At 37.4% G+C, this 18,133-nt stretch overlaps 2 protein-coding genes across 3 annotated transcripts; one reads left to right on the forward strand and one right to left on the reverse strand.

The window, feature by feature from the left end:
* Positions 1-97: 97 nt before the first annotated feature.
* Positions 98-7,906, reverse strand: pdha1b (pyruvate dehydrogenase E1 subunit alpha 1b). The gene is made up of 13 exons (XM_084102706.1): positions 7,872-7,906; positions 6,163-6,280; positions 5,621-5,641; positions 4,340-4,408; positions 4,081-4,254; positions 3,877-4,003; positions 3,128-3,219; positions 2,960-3,052; positions 2,714-2,869; positions 2,517-2,588; positions 1,973-2,040; positions 1,679-1,787; positions 98-476 (listed from the first exon to the last, which is right to left on the reverse strand). The coding sequence occupies exons 1-13, from the start codon at positions 7,889-7,891 to the stop codon at positions 312-314; spliced, it is 1,284 nt and encodes a 427-aa protein (XP_083958832.1). The 5' UTR covers positions 7,892-7,906; the 3' UTR covers positions 98-311.
* On the forward strand, positions 7,903-16,580 carry ythdf3 (YTH N6-methyladenosine RNA binding protein F3). Of its 2 annotated transcripts, XM_084102685.1 has the most exons (5): positions 7,926-8,282; positions 8,675-8,699; positions 9,213-9,292; positions 10,093-11,742; positions 15,615-16,580. In XM_084102685.1, the coding sequence occupies exons 1-5, from the start codon at positions 8,259-8,261 to the stop codon at positions 15,636-15,638; spliced, it is 1,803 nt and encodes a 600-aa protein (XP_083958811.1). In that variant the 5' UTR covers positions 7,926-8,258; the 3' UTR covers positions 15,639-16,580. The 2 variants fall into 2 exon arrangements, with proteins under 2 accessions (XP_083958810.1, XP_083958811.1); XM_084102684.1 differs by lacking the exon at positions 15,615-16,580 and having other exon boundaries at positions 7,903-8,282; positions 10,093-13,178.
* Positions 16,581-18,133: the final 1,553 nt, after the last annotated feature.

Here is an 18,133-nt window from a genome sequence, read left to right on the forward strand (position 1 = left end):
AGTGCGACACCTGCTGGGTGAGTCTATTATGATCACTTCTCATGCGTGATTCAGTGACTCAGGACTTTGCATTTGAATTAACAACTGACGCAAATATCAGTCAGATTATTACATATTTATTAATTCCATTCTCAGTTAAATATATAAACGAATTAACAGTCTGCAAAACTATTTGCTAAGTAACAGCTGTTATGGAATGTATCTATGAATACATGGATAACACAAGTTTCATCCATCTTTTTGTGCGTATAGGTTTAGGAACATAGCTCCTGTACTATTAGGACTGAAGTGCTGAATCCTCAGCAGGTTCTTTAGCTCATGGATTTCAACCTCGTCCAGGGGTTGGTGCCTCTGACCTCTAAGGGTGCATCATTGTAGAAGATGTGGTTGCATAAATCCTCCAGTGGGGGTTCTGGATCAGAAGTAGCAAACTGAGCTGCTTCTTCTATCTCCTTACGAATCTCTGCATCAATGTCCTGTTGTGATTACAACAACATAATATGGTGATAGGGTGAGGTATTCCTCACATAGGGGTCACTCTTGTGATCCTCAGCAGTTAAAAAAGAGTTAAGACAATGGGTGCATCTCAATAAACTCCCTAGCTTCCTAGGTTGTGAACCAGTATATCGTGTACATGAATTTGGGCACTGGTAAGGAAAGGACAGTAAGGACCCTGGCTCACTACACATTGGGACACTGATGACTCTATTTCCAGTGACATGGCAACGTCCTCTTTGTACAACATCACTACTGTTATCACTTATTTATGAACAACTGCAGAAATTACAAAATTTCAGCCATAAATACTTTATAAATGTTAGCTAGATTATGTTCATTACCTGTCTGGTGATGTATGTTTATGCTGACATTTAATTAAATAAGGGTTTGTATACTTTTTTTTATTTATTTTTTTATTGCGTGTCATTATGTGTAGTGAGCTCATATCATTTATGTTTCTCGCTTTTGAACTTCCGTTAAGGGAACATAGTGAGCATCAATGCTCCCTGGTTTTCATAGTGCATTGTGGGAATTTTTAGGGCATGCACATTTCAGTGTTCAGCCCTTAAAATAGCCAACTCCCTGACCAGTGCCTTGACTAGTGAACTAGGGAGCTGATTGAGATGCACACAATAAGTGAATCAGTTTTTAAATGAAATTAATGTACTATATTTTTTGTTTCAATAATATTTATTCTTTAATATTTTATATTTTGAGAGGATTTAATGGTACAAAACAATATTCACATCTAAATTATGCACCATTTATTTCTATATAAAATCAAATATTAGTAAAAAAATATATAATTTCATATTGTTTTCAGTTATTACAATTTAAGTAAAAAAGTCAGATTGGTGCTATATAATTGGAGAAATAAAGAAAAGCATAATGCTGTTTATTCCCCAGTCGCTTATATTTTTAGATATAATTACTTACTTTTATTAGGTTTTGCATTTGGAATTTGGATTTAGACAGTATCAGAGACCCCATAAAATTGTTCTATATTTTCTCATTTTTCGTATTTCCCATTCATTTCCTATAATGTTCCTTTTTTGACCGTACACAATCACATTTAAAAAAATTAAAAACATAAATCAAAGGATTAAGGCCTGTTCATCTCTTGATAAAATAAAGAGTGCAATAGACAGACAAAAAAATGAATCATGTAAAAATGAAGTACCTTGATCTCCTCCACCCTAACCATGTTGCTACTAATCATGCGGTCCTTCAGCATAGAGATGGGGTCATTCTTACTGCGAACTTCCTGTATTTCTTCACGTGTGCGATAACTAAGGGCAGAAAAGCACTGATTGAAGGTACAGCGAATAGTAAGCTCGCTGAAATGATGTGCAAAACTAGCTAAAACTAAGGAAAGAATGTGATTATGGAGGTTAGAAGATGAGGACATGGTTTTAAACAGGACGAGGAAGGGTGAGCGCCTGCCACGGGGGGAAAGGTTGAAGGTCAACCTCACCTGACCCCAGGATCGCTCATGCTGTGGCCATGGTAACGATATGTCTGGAGCTCCATTAGTATGGGACCCTATAGAGAGCACAGGCCAAACATTTGCCCACCAGTAACAACCTAGCCCTTGCTTAAATCTATAAGCCCTTCTTGACTTGTTAAAGGGATAGTTCACATAAAAATGAAAATTAGCCCATGATTTACTCATGCTCGGCTCATGCTATAAATATGAATTATATGAAGAATGATTTTTCTTACACAAACTCATCGCTTGTCGTCAGAAGGCCTTTATTAACCCCCCGGAGCCGTGTGGAGTTCTTTTATGATGGATGGATGCACTTTTTTAAAGTTCATACTGATGATTGAAATTCACTGCCATTATGAAGCACGGAAGCGTTAGGGTGTTTATTAATATAACTCCGATTGTAATCGTCTGAAGGAGGAAAGTCATATACACCTAGCATGGCTTGAGGGTGAATAAATGATGGGGTAATTTTCATTTTAAAGTGAACTGCTCCTTTAAGTTAGTAAAATATGTCATTTTTTTCTTTTACCTTTCCAGATCTGCAAAAATCTGCTGCAAACCTGGTTGCCTCTCTCACACCAAGAACATCCATACCATCCACCTGGAGAAAACAAAGAAAAGGGCCTGACTTATTGTGACCTTTTATGTACATCTGTAAAAAATTGCATTCACTGGTGAATATAATAATATGGTGAGGCATCTAGAAAAAGAAAGAAAGACAGTCACCCTCAGGCCAGGAATGTAGTCTCCTCTCTTATAATAGTCTGTACTGGCTGAGGCGCGTTCCACTGATGTCCCCATGCCATATTTATTATTCTCACATATGAAAATGCAGGGGAGTTTCCACAAAGCTGCCATGTTAAATGACTCAAATATCTGGCCCTGATAAGGACAAAACAGATAAAGCGCTATTTTGCAACAGCAGACTGCACACAAACCTGTGAGCGCATGTATGGAGGAAGTTGCTCTCACCTGATTAGCAGCTCCGTCCCCATACAGAGTAACACAAACCTCATTTTTACCCTGATACTGGCATGCCAAGGCCACACCTGCCCCAAGAGGAACCTTCCAAAGTGAGATTTAGATTAAGAAATGTTTGATAATATTGTAGTAAGATATGATGTGTGGCGTGCATCTCACCTGGGCACCAACAATACCATTCCCGCCATAGAAATTCTTGGCATACATGTGCATAGAGCCGCCCTTCCCTTTGGCAACACCACCCCTTCGGCCTGAAATAGATCATGAACATGTTCAGATTCGGGCTGGTTATTACACATTTCTTGATTTGATTCCAATTCATAACCTCTAAATCTGATTTGAGTCAGTTGGGTAGTTTCAGTCCATTTTACTTCAGTAAGAAATTCTCTTTAAATTATGAAAATCTTTAATTTAATAACAGTTCAACTGCTATTTACACTATCAAAACACAACTTCAAAAGTTTGGAGTCAGTATGTTTTTTTAATGTTTTTGAAAGAAGTCTCTTATGCTCATTGCTCACCAAGGCTATATTTATTTGATCAAAAATTCATTAAAGACAATAATGTTGTGAAATTATTAACTGTTTTCATTTAATATGTCTTAAAATGCAATTTATTCCTGTGATGGCAAAGCTGAATTTTTTCACATGATCCTGAATCGAGTTATTGTTGTATATACAGTATCTATGCAGATACTGCATAGCCCAGCAGGATTTCTATTTTAAAGGGATTGTTCATCCAAATATGACAATGACATCCATAGTAGGAAAAAAAAATCTCTTTTGTGTTCAATAGAAGAAAGAAACTCATACAGGTTTGGAACAACTTAAGGGTAAGTAAATGATGACATAATTTAAATTTTTGGGTGAACTATCCCTTTAATGCAGTTTTATGGAGGACGTCCCAACCTGTGAGCTCTGCCATGATCTCTTTCACAGGCACACCTCTGGTGTAGGTGTAACCATGAGCCCTATATGCCGTGATCACATGATCCTTGGGATTGATACCAGCCTCAATGCCTACAGCACAGGCTTCCTGAGAGGTAACCAGAAGACCTGTGTTATGTGTGTAAACAGCTGTTATAGACTACAAGGTATTCAGTTTTGTATTACCTGGCCATCATACAAGTGACAGAAGCCTCGTATGATCTTTTGCTTGTAGAGCTGATCTGCCTTCAGCTCCATGCGTCTCATGGTCTGCATAGTGCGGTAGTACCTGAGTCCATCCTCTCTGGTGAGCACCGTCTGCACCGAAGGGCCTTCGTCCAAGCGATGAAGGTCACATCTCTAAAATTGAACCATGTTCTACTTTTTCTTGAATGAAAACTTGAAAGTTTTGTGTGCATGCTTTAAGCTAATATGAGAACTTTACCTTGATGTCAAAGCTGGCCTGAGGTGTGAAGTCTGCAAAAGAACGTGCTGATAGCACCGCTCTGGAGCCCTGGAGAAGATGCATTTAATTTTAATTTGACAAGAATCATCATATGAGATATTGAAGGCCATTCAATACCTAAAATAAACACACTACTGTTCAAAAGTTTGAGGTCAGTAAGAGCTTTTTTCAAAGAAATTAATATTTTTATTCAGCAAGGATGCATTAAATTGATCAAAAGTGTCAGTAAAGAATTTTACATTGTTAAATAAATTCAAATAAATGCTGTTCTTTCAGTACTTTCATTCATCAAAGATTCCTAAAAATAATATATCACTGTTTCCACAAAAATCTTAAGCAGCACAACTGTTTTCAACATTGATAATAGTAAGGAATGTTTCTTGAAGCCGCAAATCAGCATTTTAGGATGATTTCTGAAGGATCATGTGACACTGAGGACTGATGCTGAAAATTCAGCTTTGACATCACAGGAATAATGTACAATTTAAAATACAGTTATTTTAAATTGTAATAATATTTGACCCACTATTTTAGTTCATCAAATATATGCAGCCTTGGTGAGCATAAGATACCTCTTTCAAAAACATAAAAAATATTGCAGAGCCTAACTGAACCCAAGCTTTTGAACAGTAGTGTTACAGTTGGTCAACAATATAATAACACAGACATTCCATAATGTGTATATGTGACCCTGGATCACAAAACCAGTCACATGTCGCACGGGTATATTTGTGGTAATAGCCAACAATACATTGTATGGGTCAAAATTATCGATTTTTCTTTTATGCCAAAAATCATGAGGATATTAAGTGAAGATCATGTTCCATGAAGATATTGTGTAAATTTCCTACCGTAAATTTATAAAACATGTATTTTTGTGAGTGAATGCTGCACAATCGCCAACATAAATGAACAACTTTAAAGGAGGTTTTCTCAATGTTTCGATTTTTTTGCACCCTCAGATTCCAGATTTTCATATAGTTGTATCTCGACCAAATATTGTCCTATCCTAACAAACCATACGTCAATGGAAAGCTTATTTATTCAATTTAAAAAAATTGACCGATGTGACTGGTTTTGTGATCCAGGGTCACATATGTAGTCTTTGAAATTACTCAAGATTAAAAGTAAACAAAACGTTTTAGATCTGGCATGAATGATTAAATATAATCCAACTGATTGAACACTAATATAGGGTGGATGAGCTGGTGTTGCTGGATCACATGGAGAAGTTAAGTCAGTGTAGAGTCCAAATCTTACCTCGGACACTGTCTGGGCACCCTATAAAACAACCAAAAAGATAGAAATAATTAATGGGGCTAACTGCACTGTATACATTTTGTACATTACTGAACTAACTATATTATAAAGAAAGTATAAAGAAAATCATATAAATAGCTAAAAGACTATATATCAGGAAAAAGACCACAATATGGTTCGTAATGATGTCCATGTCAGAACAAACATCAATTCTCATTTCAGTATATTACAATTGGACTGTACCACAGCCTCTGAATGGCTAAAACAAACTATTATGATAAGATAACAAACAATAGAGGGACCAAACCAGAGCAGACTCTGCCTTTTAATCAAATACAATCAGTTCAGTGTCCATTTCATTTACAGTAAGCATGAATTTGTATTTACTGAACACCATCTACAAGGTCGATGAGACTACAGAGATCTAGTTTAGCCTCTTGTAAATCTTTTAATGCCCCTAAGCTAAACAGAGCTTGAATCTTTCAATGCCTCTCTCTCTTCAATAGCAAACAGATAAGCAAACAGACACTTATGATACCTACATTTATTTTGGCACCGCCCTTGAATGCGTTTGCAATTACTGTCAGCATGTTCTGCATGCTCCAAACCCCAGGCTGAGTGAACAGGAGTGTTTCATGAGGATCAACACCACACAGTGAGCTGAAGCCAGAAACATACACACACACTCTCTCAGTATGGCTGAGGATTTGACTACACTCTGTTTCAAGAATTAAAGTTCAACTTAACTTTGCACAGCAACATCAACAATAAAGTTGTAAAATGTAAACAATAAATATTAATTTAATATAACGATAGTAAGTCATATTAAGCATATTTGTAATAATATGATGGACACAGCAAATCTTTGTGGGGTTCCCTAAGGCAAAACATTTTTAAAATTAAGGCTCATTTGTATGTTAGCTCAAAATCAAAGAATAATCAAATAATGTTAAATAGATATTTATTATAGATAGATAGATAGATAGATAGATAGATAGATAGATAGATAGATAGATAGATAGATAGATAGATAGATAGATAGATAGATAGATAAGCAACTCATTAGGTAAGCAAGAAAAATGAATAGTCTGGCAGAATGACTGAGTTACACTTTTATTTTGTAAATACTTGTGAGAAATTATTTATGACACATAAATTAAAAGATAGACTCCGTTTTCTTGATGAATGCAAATGTAGTTACTAGGCCTATATTTCTGATTGTTCTGAGTTATAAGCAGTAATAGGACTTTTATTTTGAAGACTTGTAAAGCTCGTCATTCACGGTCATGTTATTTTCGTGAAATAGAATAGTGTCACCAAGCGGTCAAGAACAGTTATAGCAGAATGTTGTCTTTTCATGGGGATATTTTTATTTCTCAGTCTCACCCACCTCTATTTGGTTATGCACCCTAGATATATTAAAATGTATAGAAGTGCTTTCTTAATTATTGTGTAAAATGTTTGTAATGATTAAAATAATGAACAACATTTACAGAGTATAACTGCTGAAATTACAATTAAAAAGGTTTTTATATTATTATTTCTTACTCTAATTGTTTTATTTTTGCTTTAACAGTTGTATAAAACATTATATTGTCATATATAGCGATCAATATATGAAGTCACGTATAAAATGAATAAAAGGTTTTTAATGTAGGCCATTTGGAATTTCTGCATAATATTAATAATTAAAAATGTGCATTTTTTTTATTTTTATGTCCCATGGTCATTGAAATATAAAATTATATAACTTCCAAGCAGTTATAAAACTATATTTTGAGAGAAATTATCTGTTAGTTGAAGTGTTTGAACTGCAAGTGTTTTTGAACTGTATACATTTTTCCCTCTGTGTACAGATTTGTTTTATTATTGGTATAATACAATTACAAATAAGCTGGGTACATTAGGATAAACAGGAAAAAAAATCGATAAAATAATAGATTAAAAAAGTTTTTTATAATTATAATAATTATTATTTTATTTGTTTTTTTTTTACAAATATTAACACATTTCACAGCTTTCTTTTTTCCCCAAACATAATGTTTTTAGGTATTGTGAAACTTCTGCCTTTAAAATGAAAAACAAAGGCTTATTTCCCCCAAAATGTGTAACGTTATGTCCCTATGAAAAGACATGCCATAAGTAAAATAATAATTGTGTAAAATGTAAAGATCACTTTCATATAATATCACCCAATATCACCCGCTGTAGTCTCAATTTTCCCCAATAAAAGATGGGTAGTATTTTGTACTGTATGAAAAGCAGGCGCATGTCTCCTCTTTGACGTCAGCGGCGGAAGGTCAGCGCTCAAACGGAAGTGAGAGTCAGATCCCATCCGCCATTGTGGAGCAGAGCAGGGGTAATATTCTCTCCAGACGTTAACACAGTGTGTGAATGTTTCAGAATAACTAAAACACACCACACAGCCGCCAAGCTCCCCCAACCGTTTGACATTCGCCGTCACTACCGCCCGAGAGGACCGCTGCCGACCGTTTGAGACCGGGCGAGGAGATCAACGCCTGAGGAATACGCTGTGATTATAGGGCAACCCGGAGAGAGGAAAAATAACGCGAACCCGCAGCGGTGGCAGGAGAGACCGTGGACAGTCATAACAGCGATCAGTTCGGGCTCCCGGAGGATGTCTGCGACAACTGTCGATCAGGTAACGTACGCGAGACGGACGCGTTTCCATCTATAAAACTATATAAACATGATGGTGCTGCTCAGGTAACGTTAGTGGCTGTGTCTCAAACCATAGCGAGCTGCCTACCTAGACAGCATTTTTGGGTTTTATTGGCGCGCTTTGAACGAATGAACGCTTCAAAACAAACGAACGCACAGGAAGGTACTTCATTTGGTAAAAAAAAGAAAGAAAGAAAGCCAACATCAATCATAGTCAAGTCGCTTCTCCACAAACTGAGAGCCCTTGATATTTGATACCTGTTCCTGCTAGGCCAAATTATTGTGTACATGTTCTGTTCCTGATAAACTGGTGTTCATGGTGTTTTTTTTTCTCTCTTTGTCACTGTCCACACACCTTGAACCCAAAATCAGAGACCTAAAGGACAAGGAAACAAAGGTAAGTGGTGCAAAACACTCGTTTTCTTCAGGAATGTCCAAAGGGACCTTAAAATGAGCCTTTCACAAACTTTGTTTCTATTTTCTATGGAACAGAATATTATCCACAGTGTTACATCCTTTTCCTTTCAATGAAAGTGCTTGTGAATGTCATTCAGCCAAAGAAAGTCATATGATCATGTGGAAGATGAACTGTCCCTTTAAGGGTGTTTAGTTTACTGATGTGTTTCTCACTGTCTTGCTTGTGTGGATTTATAAATAGTCACTCCTTCTGTGAATCATATTTTATGTAGTAGACCGGTCTTAATGTTAATCTAGCTCTCTTTGTGAATCCGTAGTCCTGACAAGCAAGCAATTTACTGTATTATAGAGATTTTTAGATAATCATTTAAAAATTTAATTTAGGCCTACTTGTGTGCAATTGCTGTCTCATTATTTCATATCAACGTCATGGTGTATTGAAGTCAAATTAACTGACACTCTCTGTCTTTTTTTTTAATATAATTTTGTTCAGTGCAAAACGGTTCGATGCATCAGAAGGATGCTGTAAACGATGATGACTTTGACAATTATCTGAGCAGCCAGACAAATCAGGTGAGTTTCTGTCATTATGCTGTCATATTAGTTGTCTGCATTCTGAAAATATTATTAGTAATTTTTTTCCTTCCTTTTCAGTGTTACATTACATTAAACTATAGTTTATCTTTGTACAAATGTCTAAAATAAATCTGTAAGAAATCCCTGACCTCTTTCATATTTTTTTATTTTTTGTTGATACCTATAAAATGATTTTACGTTACAGTTCAAAAGTTTGGGGATGGGAAGATTTTTCAAAAGTGATTCTGAAAGAAGTCTCATATGCTCACCAAGGTTGCATTTATTTGAACAAAAATACAGTAAAAATAGTATTATTGTGAAATATTATTACAATTAAAAGTTTTCTATTTTTATATATTTTATAATGTAATTTATTGCTGTCATGGAAAAGCTACATTTTCAGCATCATTACTCCAGTCTTCAGTGTCACATGATCCTCCAAAAACATTCTGATTTGTTGCTCAAGAAACATTTCTTATCTATTTTGAAATCAGTTGTACTGCTACATTTTTTTGTGTGGAAACTGTGATGCATTTATTTTTTCAGGATTCTTTGAAGAATAGAAATTTCAAAAGAAAAGCATTTATTTGAAATTTAAATCTGTTGTAACATTACAAATGCATTTACTGTCACTTTCGAAATATTTGTGTCCTTGCTGAATAAAAGTATGTTTCTTTAAACAGTGTTTAAAAGTGTTTATCACACTTTTTTCACCTATTATGTTTTTGTCACATCTTTATTTAGCCATTTGTTTGTTACATAATCATTACTGACTTATCTTTAATTACACCCTACAGAGTAATAGCTACCCACAAATGTCTGATCCCTACATGCCCAGCTATTATGCTCCCTCTATCGGATTCCCTTACTCCTTGGGAGAGGCTGCATGGTCCACCGCAGGAGACCCGCCTATGCCGTACCTGACCACATATGGACAGATGAGCAATGGTGAGCATCACTTCATTCCTGACGGAGTCTTCAGCCAGCCTGGTGCTTTAGGGAACACGCCCCCTTTTCTCAGCCAACACGGATTTAACTTCTTTCCTGGAAATGCAGACTTTTCCACCTGGGGCACCAGTGGTTCTCAGGGACAGTCTACACAGAGCTCAGCGTACAGCAGCAGTTACGGATATCCCCCGAGCTCTTTGGGCCGGGCCATTGCTGATGGACAGGCTGGATTCGGCAGTGACACGCAACTTAGTAAAGTTCCAGGGCTCAGTAGTATCGATCAGGGAATGGCCGGGCTCAAGCTTGGCTCCGACATGTCGGCCGTTACGAAAACGGTCGGGTCTCCTTTAGGAGGGACACCGGGTATGAGTAGCATGGCTGCCAACAGCATGCCGCCTGTCAGCTCCTCCGCACCAAAACCCACGTCTTGGGCGGCCATCGCGAGAAAACCCGCGAAACCACAGCCCAAGCTGAAGCCAAAGCCCAACATGGGTTTGGGAAGTGGCCCAACGATCCCCCCTCCGCCGATAAAGCATAACATGAACATTGGTACCTGGGAGGACAAAGGCTCCATCACCAAACCCCCTCTTGCGCAACAGATGCTTCCCCCTCAGCCGTTGGTGCAGCAGCAGCTCATGGCCCAACCTCAACCCATGATGCAGAGTCCATTGCCTCCTCAACCCCAACACCAGCAGCTCCATCTACAATCTCCTCAGCACCCTCACCAGCTGCCTCCAGGTCCTCCCCACCCTCACCATCACTCGCAACCAGGTCCTCCACAGCCCCTGCACCCATCTCAGGTGCAGAATCCCCCACCCCAAAATCGCTGGGTGGCCCCTCGGAACCGAGGAACCACGTTTAACCAGAACTGCGGCATGGAGAACTTTGGCCTTGGGACGGGAGTCCCCATGAGCTCGTCACCTTCTTCCGGCGAGGTTCACCCCGTGCTGGAGAAGCTCAAAGCCCTCAACAATTACAACCCCAAAGACTTTGACTGGAACTTGAAAAACGGACGGGTCTTCATCATCAAGAGCTACTCTGAGGACGACATCCACCGCTCCATCAAGTACTCTATCTGGTGCAGCACAGAGCATGGAAACAAGCGCCTGGACGGCGCCTACCGCTCGCTCGGTGCCAAAGGTCCACTCTACCTGCTCTTTAGTGTCAATGGTAGCGGACACTTCTGCGGTGTGGCTGAGATGAAGTCCACCGTGGACTATAACGCCTATGCCGGCGTCTGGTCCCAGGATAAGTGGAAGGGCAAGTTTGAGGTAAAATGGATCTTTGTTAAGGATGTGCCCAATAACCAACTGAGGCACATTCGCTTAGAAAACAATGACAACAAGCCTGTCACCAACTCCAGGGACACTCAAGAAGTGCCCCTAGAGAAGGCAAAGCAAGTGCTTAAAATTATTGCAACTTTCAAGCATACCACCTCAATCTTTGACGATTTTGCACATTACGAAAAGCGGCAGGAGGAAGAGGAAGCAATGCGAAGGGTAAGCGCAGCTTTCTGCCACTCTTCACAATAGCAGAAGGCAAGCACTGCACCTTTAGATCTCGTAATCATTGTTATGTTTTAGTGCTGTCAGCATGTCCATCTATTTCCAAAGGTAGGTTTTTTAATAGCAACTCCTATCTAAGCCAGATTAGTCTTTGTTTCTCTTTCTACTGCCTATTTCTGAAAAACCAGACAAAACCGAACAGTCAGTCATAATTAGAAATGAAATGTCTGATCTGGTAACTCGGTACATAATTACTGGAGGTTATGTAATTTGTTGTTTGTGTTTTATTGCTCAACATGGCTTGCTCATAACCCATTTCCCCTATATTTCTATTAACCAAACTGCTAAAGTCTCAGCGTATACTAGGTATTGTGAAATAAATGGTGTTAAAAAACAACAACTAAGAAGTCTCTGCCCATCTATTGAAAAAAAGGCTGGTGTCGAGCGGTGACGCCAATCAGTATCTCTGCTCAAACAGCAGGCAGATGTCCCATTAATAGATTGGACTTACATCATTTCCTGCCTAACCAACACAAATAATTGATGTCTGTGCCCATTACCTTGGCACCAGCTGCATTTTATCCTTGTATGTGAGTTATGAGTTACAGCATTTAGATCAGATTTCACACTATTTTGGGGGTTTATCAGGTCAGACCCTTAAGGATGAATGTCTTGCATTTGAACCAATGGAGTCATTTAATATAGAGCTTAAATTTGTTTGGAAGTTGTTGGAAAATGTTTGGCAATAGGTTTAAAACCTACATGACTCATTGGCATGACTTTGTGCTACTGTGGTCATGTACTCACTTCAAAGTTTTGGGAGTGACTCCCAAACATGTGATGGCTGACTTGGTAATAACAATAGCAACGTTTTACCATCACATGCCTGTAAAGAAAAAAAAAATAAAACCAGCAGTCTAACTTTTATTTTTAGGTATTTTGACCAAAGCTACCAGAAATGTTTGAATTGTCTGGCAATTGTTAAGAAACTCCCACTCAACAGAGTTCTGTGATTTATGCACGTTTAGCTGCTGCTTTTGTTCCTGTAAATAACCAAATAGTGAACTGACTGAATTTAGCTGCTACATGCATATGGCCTGTATGCAGAACTGCAACTCTATTGGCCTTATTACATCAGGATGTCAGTTGTATTCAGCTGATTGAGTATTTGTCACTTATTCAATATATTGTGCATCTTTACGTAAGCCACTACAGGATTGTTGGTAAAGAACATAAATGGGAAAAAATTGCAATCAAAATGGCTTTATCAAAGTGTCTTGCTGCACTTGGACTAATTTAACTTCTTTTCGTGAGAGATTTATCAAAACCTCATATTTAGTTTTTCTCCCAACCTAATTTTCTGTCTATTTCATTATCTTGCCAATCATGTTTAGATTGCCAAAGCCATAATAAAATCAACTATTTAAATTAAAACGGTCTCCAAGGCTTGTGGTTTAAATTGTGAAATCTAATGCATATATATATATATATATATATATATATATATATATATATATATATATATATATATATATATTATATAGAGCTGTGTGATTTTATTTTTTTATTTTTTATTTTTATTTTTTAATTATCATTAGAAATGTCATCCGTTTATTAAATAAAGATTTTAAGTCATTAGCTCATCAATTTGACATCTGATCCACTCACCAACTGTTAATTTTATTTCCCCAAACATAGCATTGTGTTGTAAAAGTGCTGTTTATAATATTATCAGTAGCTCCAGCTAAGAGGACTAAAGCCTTGTAGTGGCACGTCTTCATGTTTGGAGATACTAATGACTCTAGCTGTATTCAGACATATTCAGCATGTATTCATAGTCTCCTGATTTAGCTAACGTTCCCTCACATTCATTCATGTTCACTGGCAAAGCAGTGGTAAGCACATTGTTGTAAATTTAACTGGCTTATGAAATATATGTTAAGTTGTTTCTCAGCTCTTCAAGATAATAACATGAACATTTGATGGAATTTGCCTCATTTATACTAACACCTATTGATGTGGTTGCAGCATCATTCAAAAGCAAGTTTTCAGTTACTTGATGACATTGTAGAAATACCCTGTTCACAAGCATATTTGTCACCCATGATTAATTTATTCTTGAATAAAATGTCCAAAAGCGGTTACTAAGTAAGTGAGTAGTATTCAGCTGTTCATATAGCAGCCATCATGTGAGGTAACCACCCCGATATAGAATAAAATGGCTTTTTATATGACAGGTCTTCCAACTGCTGTGAACATTTACTTGCTTCTTTAAGAATTGCTTTAAAGGTGCAGTAAGCAATTTCTGAGAAACACTGTTAATATTTGAAATCGACACCCAAAAGGAACACCCCTACTTTTATTATCAGCTGTGATTCAACAACAGAACAAACTGGTGTGATGTCATTTCGTTCAAAATCAGGCCAAAACTAAGCTCATTTTGTGTTTGTTTCGGGAACTCTACCATTGGTTTTGTTTCGTTCGTTTCAAACTACCATTGGTCCGTGGTGATTAAGTAATAGGTAGGTGTTTGCTGAGGCTCCGCCTTCTCTGACATAGAAATCTTTTCTGGCTCATTTCTTCTATTCAGTCCGTCGAGGTCAGATGCAAGTAAAAACATGAATACACTGGAGAGCTGCTTTGTAGTTGAAATTGTAGTTATTCTAATTGAAAGAGACACTGATGCTTTTTTCAATACTGTAAAGCTGCTTGCTTTTAAACAATCTATTGTATAAAGTGCTGAACGTGAAAGTGCCGAATTGCAGAGCTTGTGCAAACATCCACATCACTAGGATCAGATGCTTTTCTTAGCTGCTGTTTTCTCACCGCTGTCATTTTATTTGTTTATTTTATTATTTGAGAGGAAAGCGCACAGCGCATAATTACATATTCATTTACATATTCATCTAAAAGCCACTCTTAGCAGTAGGCTATATTGGGGCCTTTACTCACGTATTGAGCAGAAACAAAGCAACCTCTGAAGTCCAAAGCTTCCGTTTTCAGGCCTTCCCACTCTCTAACGCCTTTCCAGCGCTGAAAATTATATATGCCCCCAATCACTGATTGGCTACAATGGTGTTTTGGTGCTTGGTGGATCGGTCCAAATGTTTTTTCTCCTATTTACACAGCCAGGATTATGTACAGACACAATCTTTTTGCACACACAAAGAACAGATATCTAGTAAATATTCATTAAATTGTTTGTTTGGGTGTTGATTTCAATTTTCAAAGCGTTTCAATCGCTTACTACACTTTTAAGGGTGAAAAGTTTTACTCTGCAAGTCAGAGAGATCTAATCTACCTAACTGTTTGGAAACCACTGGCTGTGTCAGCAGTCCAGATACTCTACTGTTTTCTGTTACATGTATCAACACAAGCAAGCATTTGTTGGACCTGCAGCTTTAGTAAACTTTCATTTTAGCTTAGGAATTTTCTCAAAATTGCTCACTTCATGACCCACAACATGCATGTTTCTTTTTTAATTTAATATTTGTCAGATTTCAAAATTAAATTAATTTTGACAAAATATTATAGAATTTATATCCGCCAATTTAAATGAAAATAATTCTCAACTAATTTGAAGCGGCTTGAATTTAAATATCAGTTTAAAAATTGGATTGAATTGTGATCTCAAGAAGCACGAGCCAAATCACAACAAGCAGAAACGATTCTAGAGCATCTTGCAGCGTTGAAAAGATTCTATTGACTTCCTGAGCAAGTGAAATACCACAAGTGTTTTTAAATACACTTCCGTTTTATCACCTGAGTTTGCACAAACTGGCTTAGTAAAAGACAAAGATCTTCTTGATGGCTTCATGTTGCATTTAATCTAATTTTGTCTTTTCTCTTTTTGTATTTCTTTACAGGAGCGAAATAGAAATAAACAGTAGGTTTACAGAGATCTCCTTGGTAGAACATCAACACTAATGATGTAGTACCTTAAATATTGTGTAACCTCAGAGGAAGAACGATGTACGAACACCTAATCAAGACAGTGGACTTTTCTGAGTCAACTTCTGATGGATCTGCTCTTACGCTCAAGTCTCGCACGAAACGGATAGAAAATCACTCACGTAAACTGTATCTTAAAGCACTTTCAGACCTTCTAAAAAGCTTCTACCAGTACCCTTAACTGTCATCGGACATCTGTTTGGTATTAACTGACTAACCAGTGTAGCTGGTCCTGAGGATTTCAAATGTATTTGTAGGCTTATTGTTTAGTGTTTTTTGTTTGTTTTTGTAAATCATTAAAATTTTAGCACTCTATACATTTGAGCACCCTCAGAGGAGACTAGAATTATGTATCCAAGGAAAGACAAATCTTTACTTGAATCTACGTGAAGCTGTAACAAACGTAATTGAGGGGCAGAAGCTTGCGTCCCACCTGACTGAATCTCAAGTCAGAATAATCACATCCGATATTATAGACTGACTCCACAGTAGCCCTTTCACCTTTGTGTATCAGCATCTATTTCTGTGTACCAAAAGATAATTTTGCAGCTTGGTGCAAAATGACACCAGCCAATGCACATGTTTTTTTTGTTGTATTTTTGTTTGTTTCTTTTTCTTGCAATCTTGTAATTCAAAAGTGCATTTGTCTTAGGAGAAACCTGCTCAAAAATGCCATAAGTTCCTCTGAAGTCCATCATCCTCAGACGTAACCAGGCCTGGTGTTCAGGATAGCCTCTTTAACGCTTTTTTTGGACTGATCAGGATTCTGATCTGCTGCTAATCAGGATTTAGTCCGAATTGCCGAAGCTCAGCGAGAATGTGACAGTTTTCTCCTATAGGTGACTCGCTAGCTAAAATAAACATTATACATGTTTAGCGAAGCCACGTTTTGAGTTTTTCATTTCAGAATGTGCTGTTTACTCCTTTAATTAACGGGCGCAAGATATCGTCCAGATTTGTATTGCATGAGAACTTTTGTTTTTTGCTGTTTGCAACTATATACTGAGCATTATTCAGAGGCCATGCAAATGAAACAATCTATTTAGGTCTTGAGTCTATTGATTGATTGAATGATAAAGTAATATTGTTGTTATGGACTGACGTTACAGTCCGAATGTTTCCCCCCGAATGGGGTCCAGCTGCGCAGGCTGCCGGTGTCTTGAGATCACACTCCCACCATAAGACATGATCTTCTCAAACATCTGTGAGTAATGCAAAGTAATTACAGTCTCTGCCATTTCCTGTTTGTTCACTGGAAGCTGCCTTCTCCACAGGCCACTTTAGGCTGTTCTTGCTTCAGGATGATGTGGGTAAGAAGAACTGGTCCCAGTGATGAACCAGGCATCACATCTGGGTTCACGTTCTACTGTTGCGGGATGATGACACTGCTGCAAAAAGAGACACCTTCCGCGCCCCTCCTCTGTGTGCTTTGGTTTAAGGCCATGCTTGTATAGGTTACTGTAAATCAATGCTTCTTAATGATGCTGATGCTAACAGGTATGATGTGATTGATTAATCTGATTTGAAAAATAAATATAGATTTATGAAAACATTTTGAAAATTGTCTTGACTGCAGCAGGTTTGGTTTTATGTATCGCATGGCAGCACACCAGATCTAATCTTAAATGACAAACTAAACCCGAGTTATGATAACTCATTTCGGTTGAGTGAACTGATTGTCTCAATTCTTTTAAGTTTAGAAACCAACAGCAATGAGTAATGTGAATTTTATTTCTCTTGAGTTCGCTACAAGATTATTTCCTAATACAAAACTATAAACTCCATTCAAACACTTTGGCCTGGTTTCACAAACAGGGCTTAGATTAAGACAGGGTAATAATAAACTTTTAATAAGTGTACCTTTAAAAAAAAACAAAAAAAACATTACTGGTTTGAGACGAAACAATGGCAGTGACATATTTTAAGATATGTCAATGCAAGTTGCTTTCAGTTAAAACAGCTCAAACGTGTATTTTATGGGACTATAGTCGGAATTATTTTTTACAGTGATTCGTCTGTAAAACCGGGGGTTTGAGTTGCTGACACGTCAGTAACATGAACTCTGCTATATTTACTTACTAGCTAGCAGGCTATAGCGCACATGTGCTATATTAAAACATAATATCACCATATCGGAAAGAGCATTTACTACTGTTATTCAAAGCAGTATAAATATAAATCGACATAACCACAGGCTTTATACTCTTCAGCACAGGTAGCCTAATAACGCAGACATAGCATAAACCCTTTTAAATCCCGACATAACATTAAACACTAACATCTCTCCCAATATCAATATAGTGCAAAAACATATAGCCTAACATAACGTTTAATTTCAACATTTACTCTCCTTACAGAGTTTAAGCAAAGCATGCTGGGAACTTGAAATAAATATGCTGAAACTGATCCATACTGATGCTGAGTTCTGCTTAAT

The sequence above is a fragment of the Abramis brama genome, assembly GCF_963993115.1.
Source record: "Abramis brama genome assembly, chromosome: 24".
In the NCBI taxonomy this organism is placed as follows: domain Eukaryota; kingdom Metazoa; phylum Chordata; class Actinopteri; order Cypriniformes; family Leuciscidae; genus Abramis; species Abramis brama.

Excerpts from the sequence above, each read along its gene's own strand:
- pdha1b (XM_084102706.1), bottom strand. The coding sequence starts at position 7,891 with ATGCGCCTGCTTTTCATACA. Across the intron at positions 3,220-3,876 it reads GATCATGGCAGAGCTCACAG|GCCGAAGGGGTGGTGTTGCC; the intron begins GTTGGGACGTCC and ends GATCTATTTCAG. Across the intron at positions 2,870-2,959 it reads GGGACGGAGCTGCTAATCAG|GGCCAGATATTTGAGTCATT; the intron begins GTGAGAGCAACT and ends TGTCCTTATCAG.
- ythdf3 (XM_084102684.1), top strand. The coding sequence starts at position 8,259 with ATGTCTGCGACAACTGTCGATCAG. Across the intron at positions 8,283-8,674 it reads CTGCGACAACTGTCGATCAG|AGACCTAAAGGACAAGGAAA; the intron begins GTAACGTACGCG and ends ACCCAAAATCAG. Across the intron at positions 9,293-10,092 it reads TGAGCAGCCAGACAAATCAG|AGTAATAGCTACCCACAAAT; the intron begins GTGAGTTTCTGT and ends TACACCCTACAG.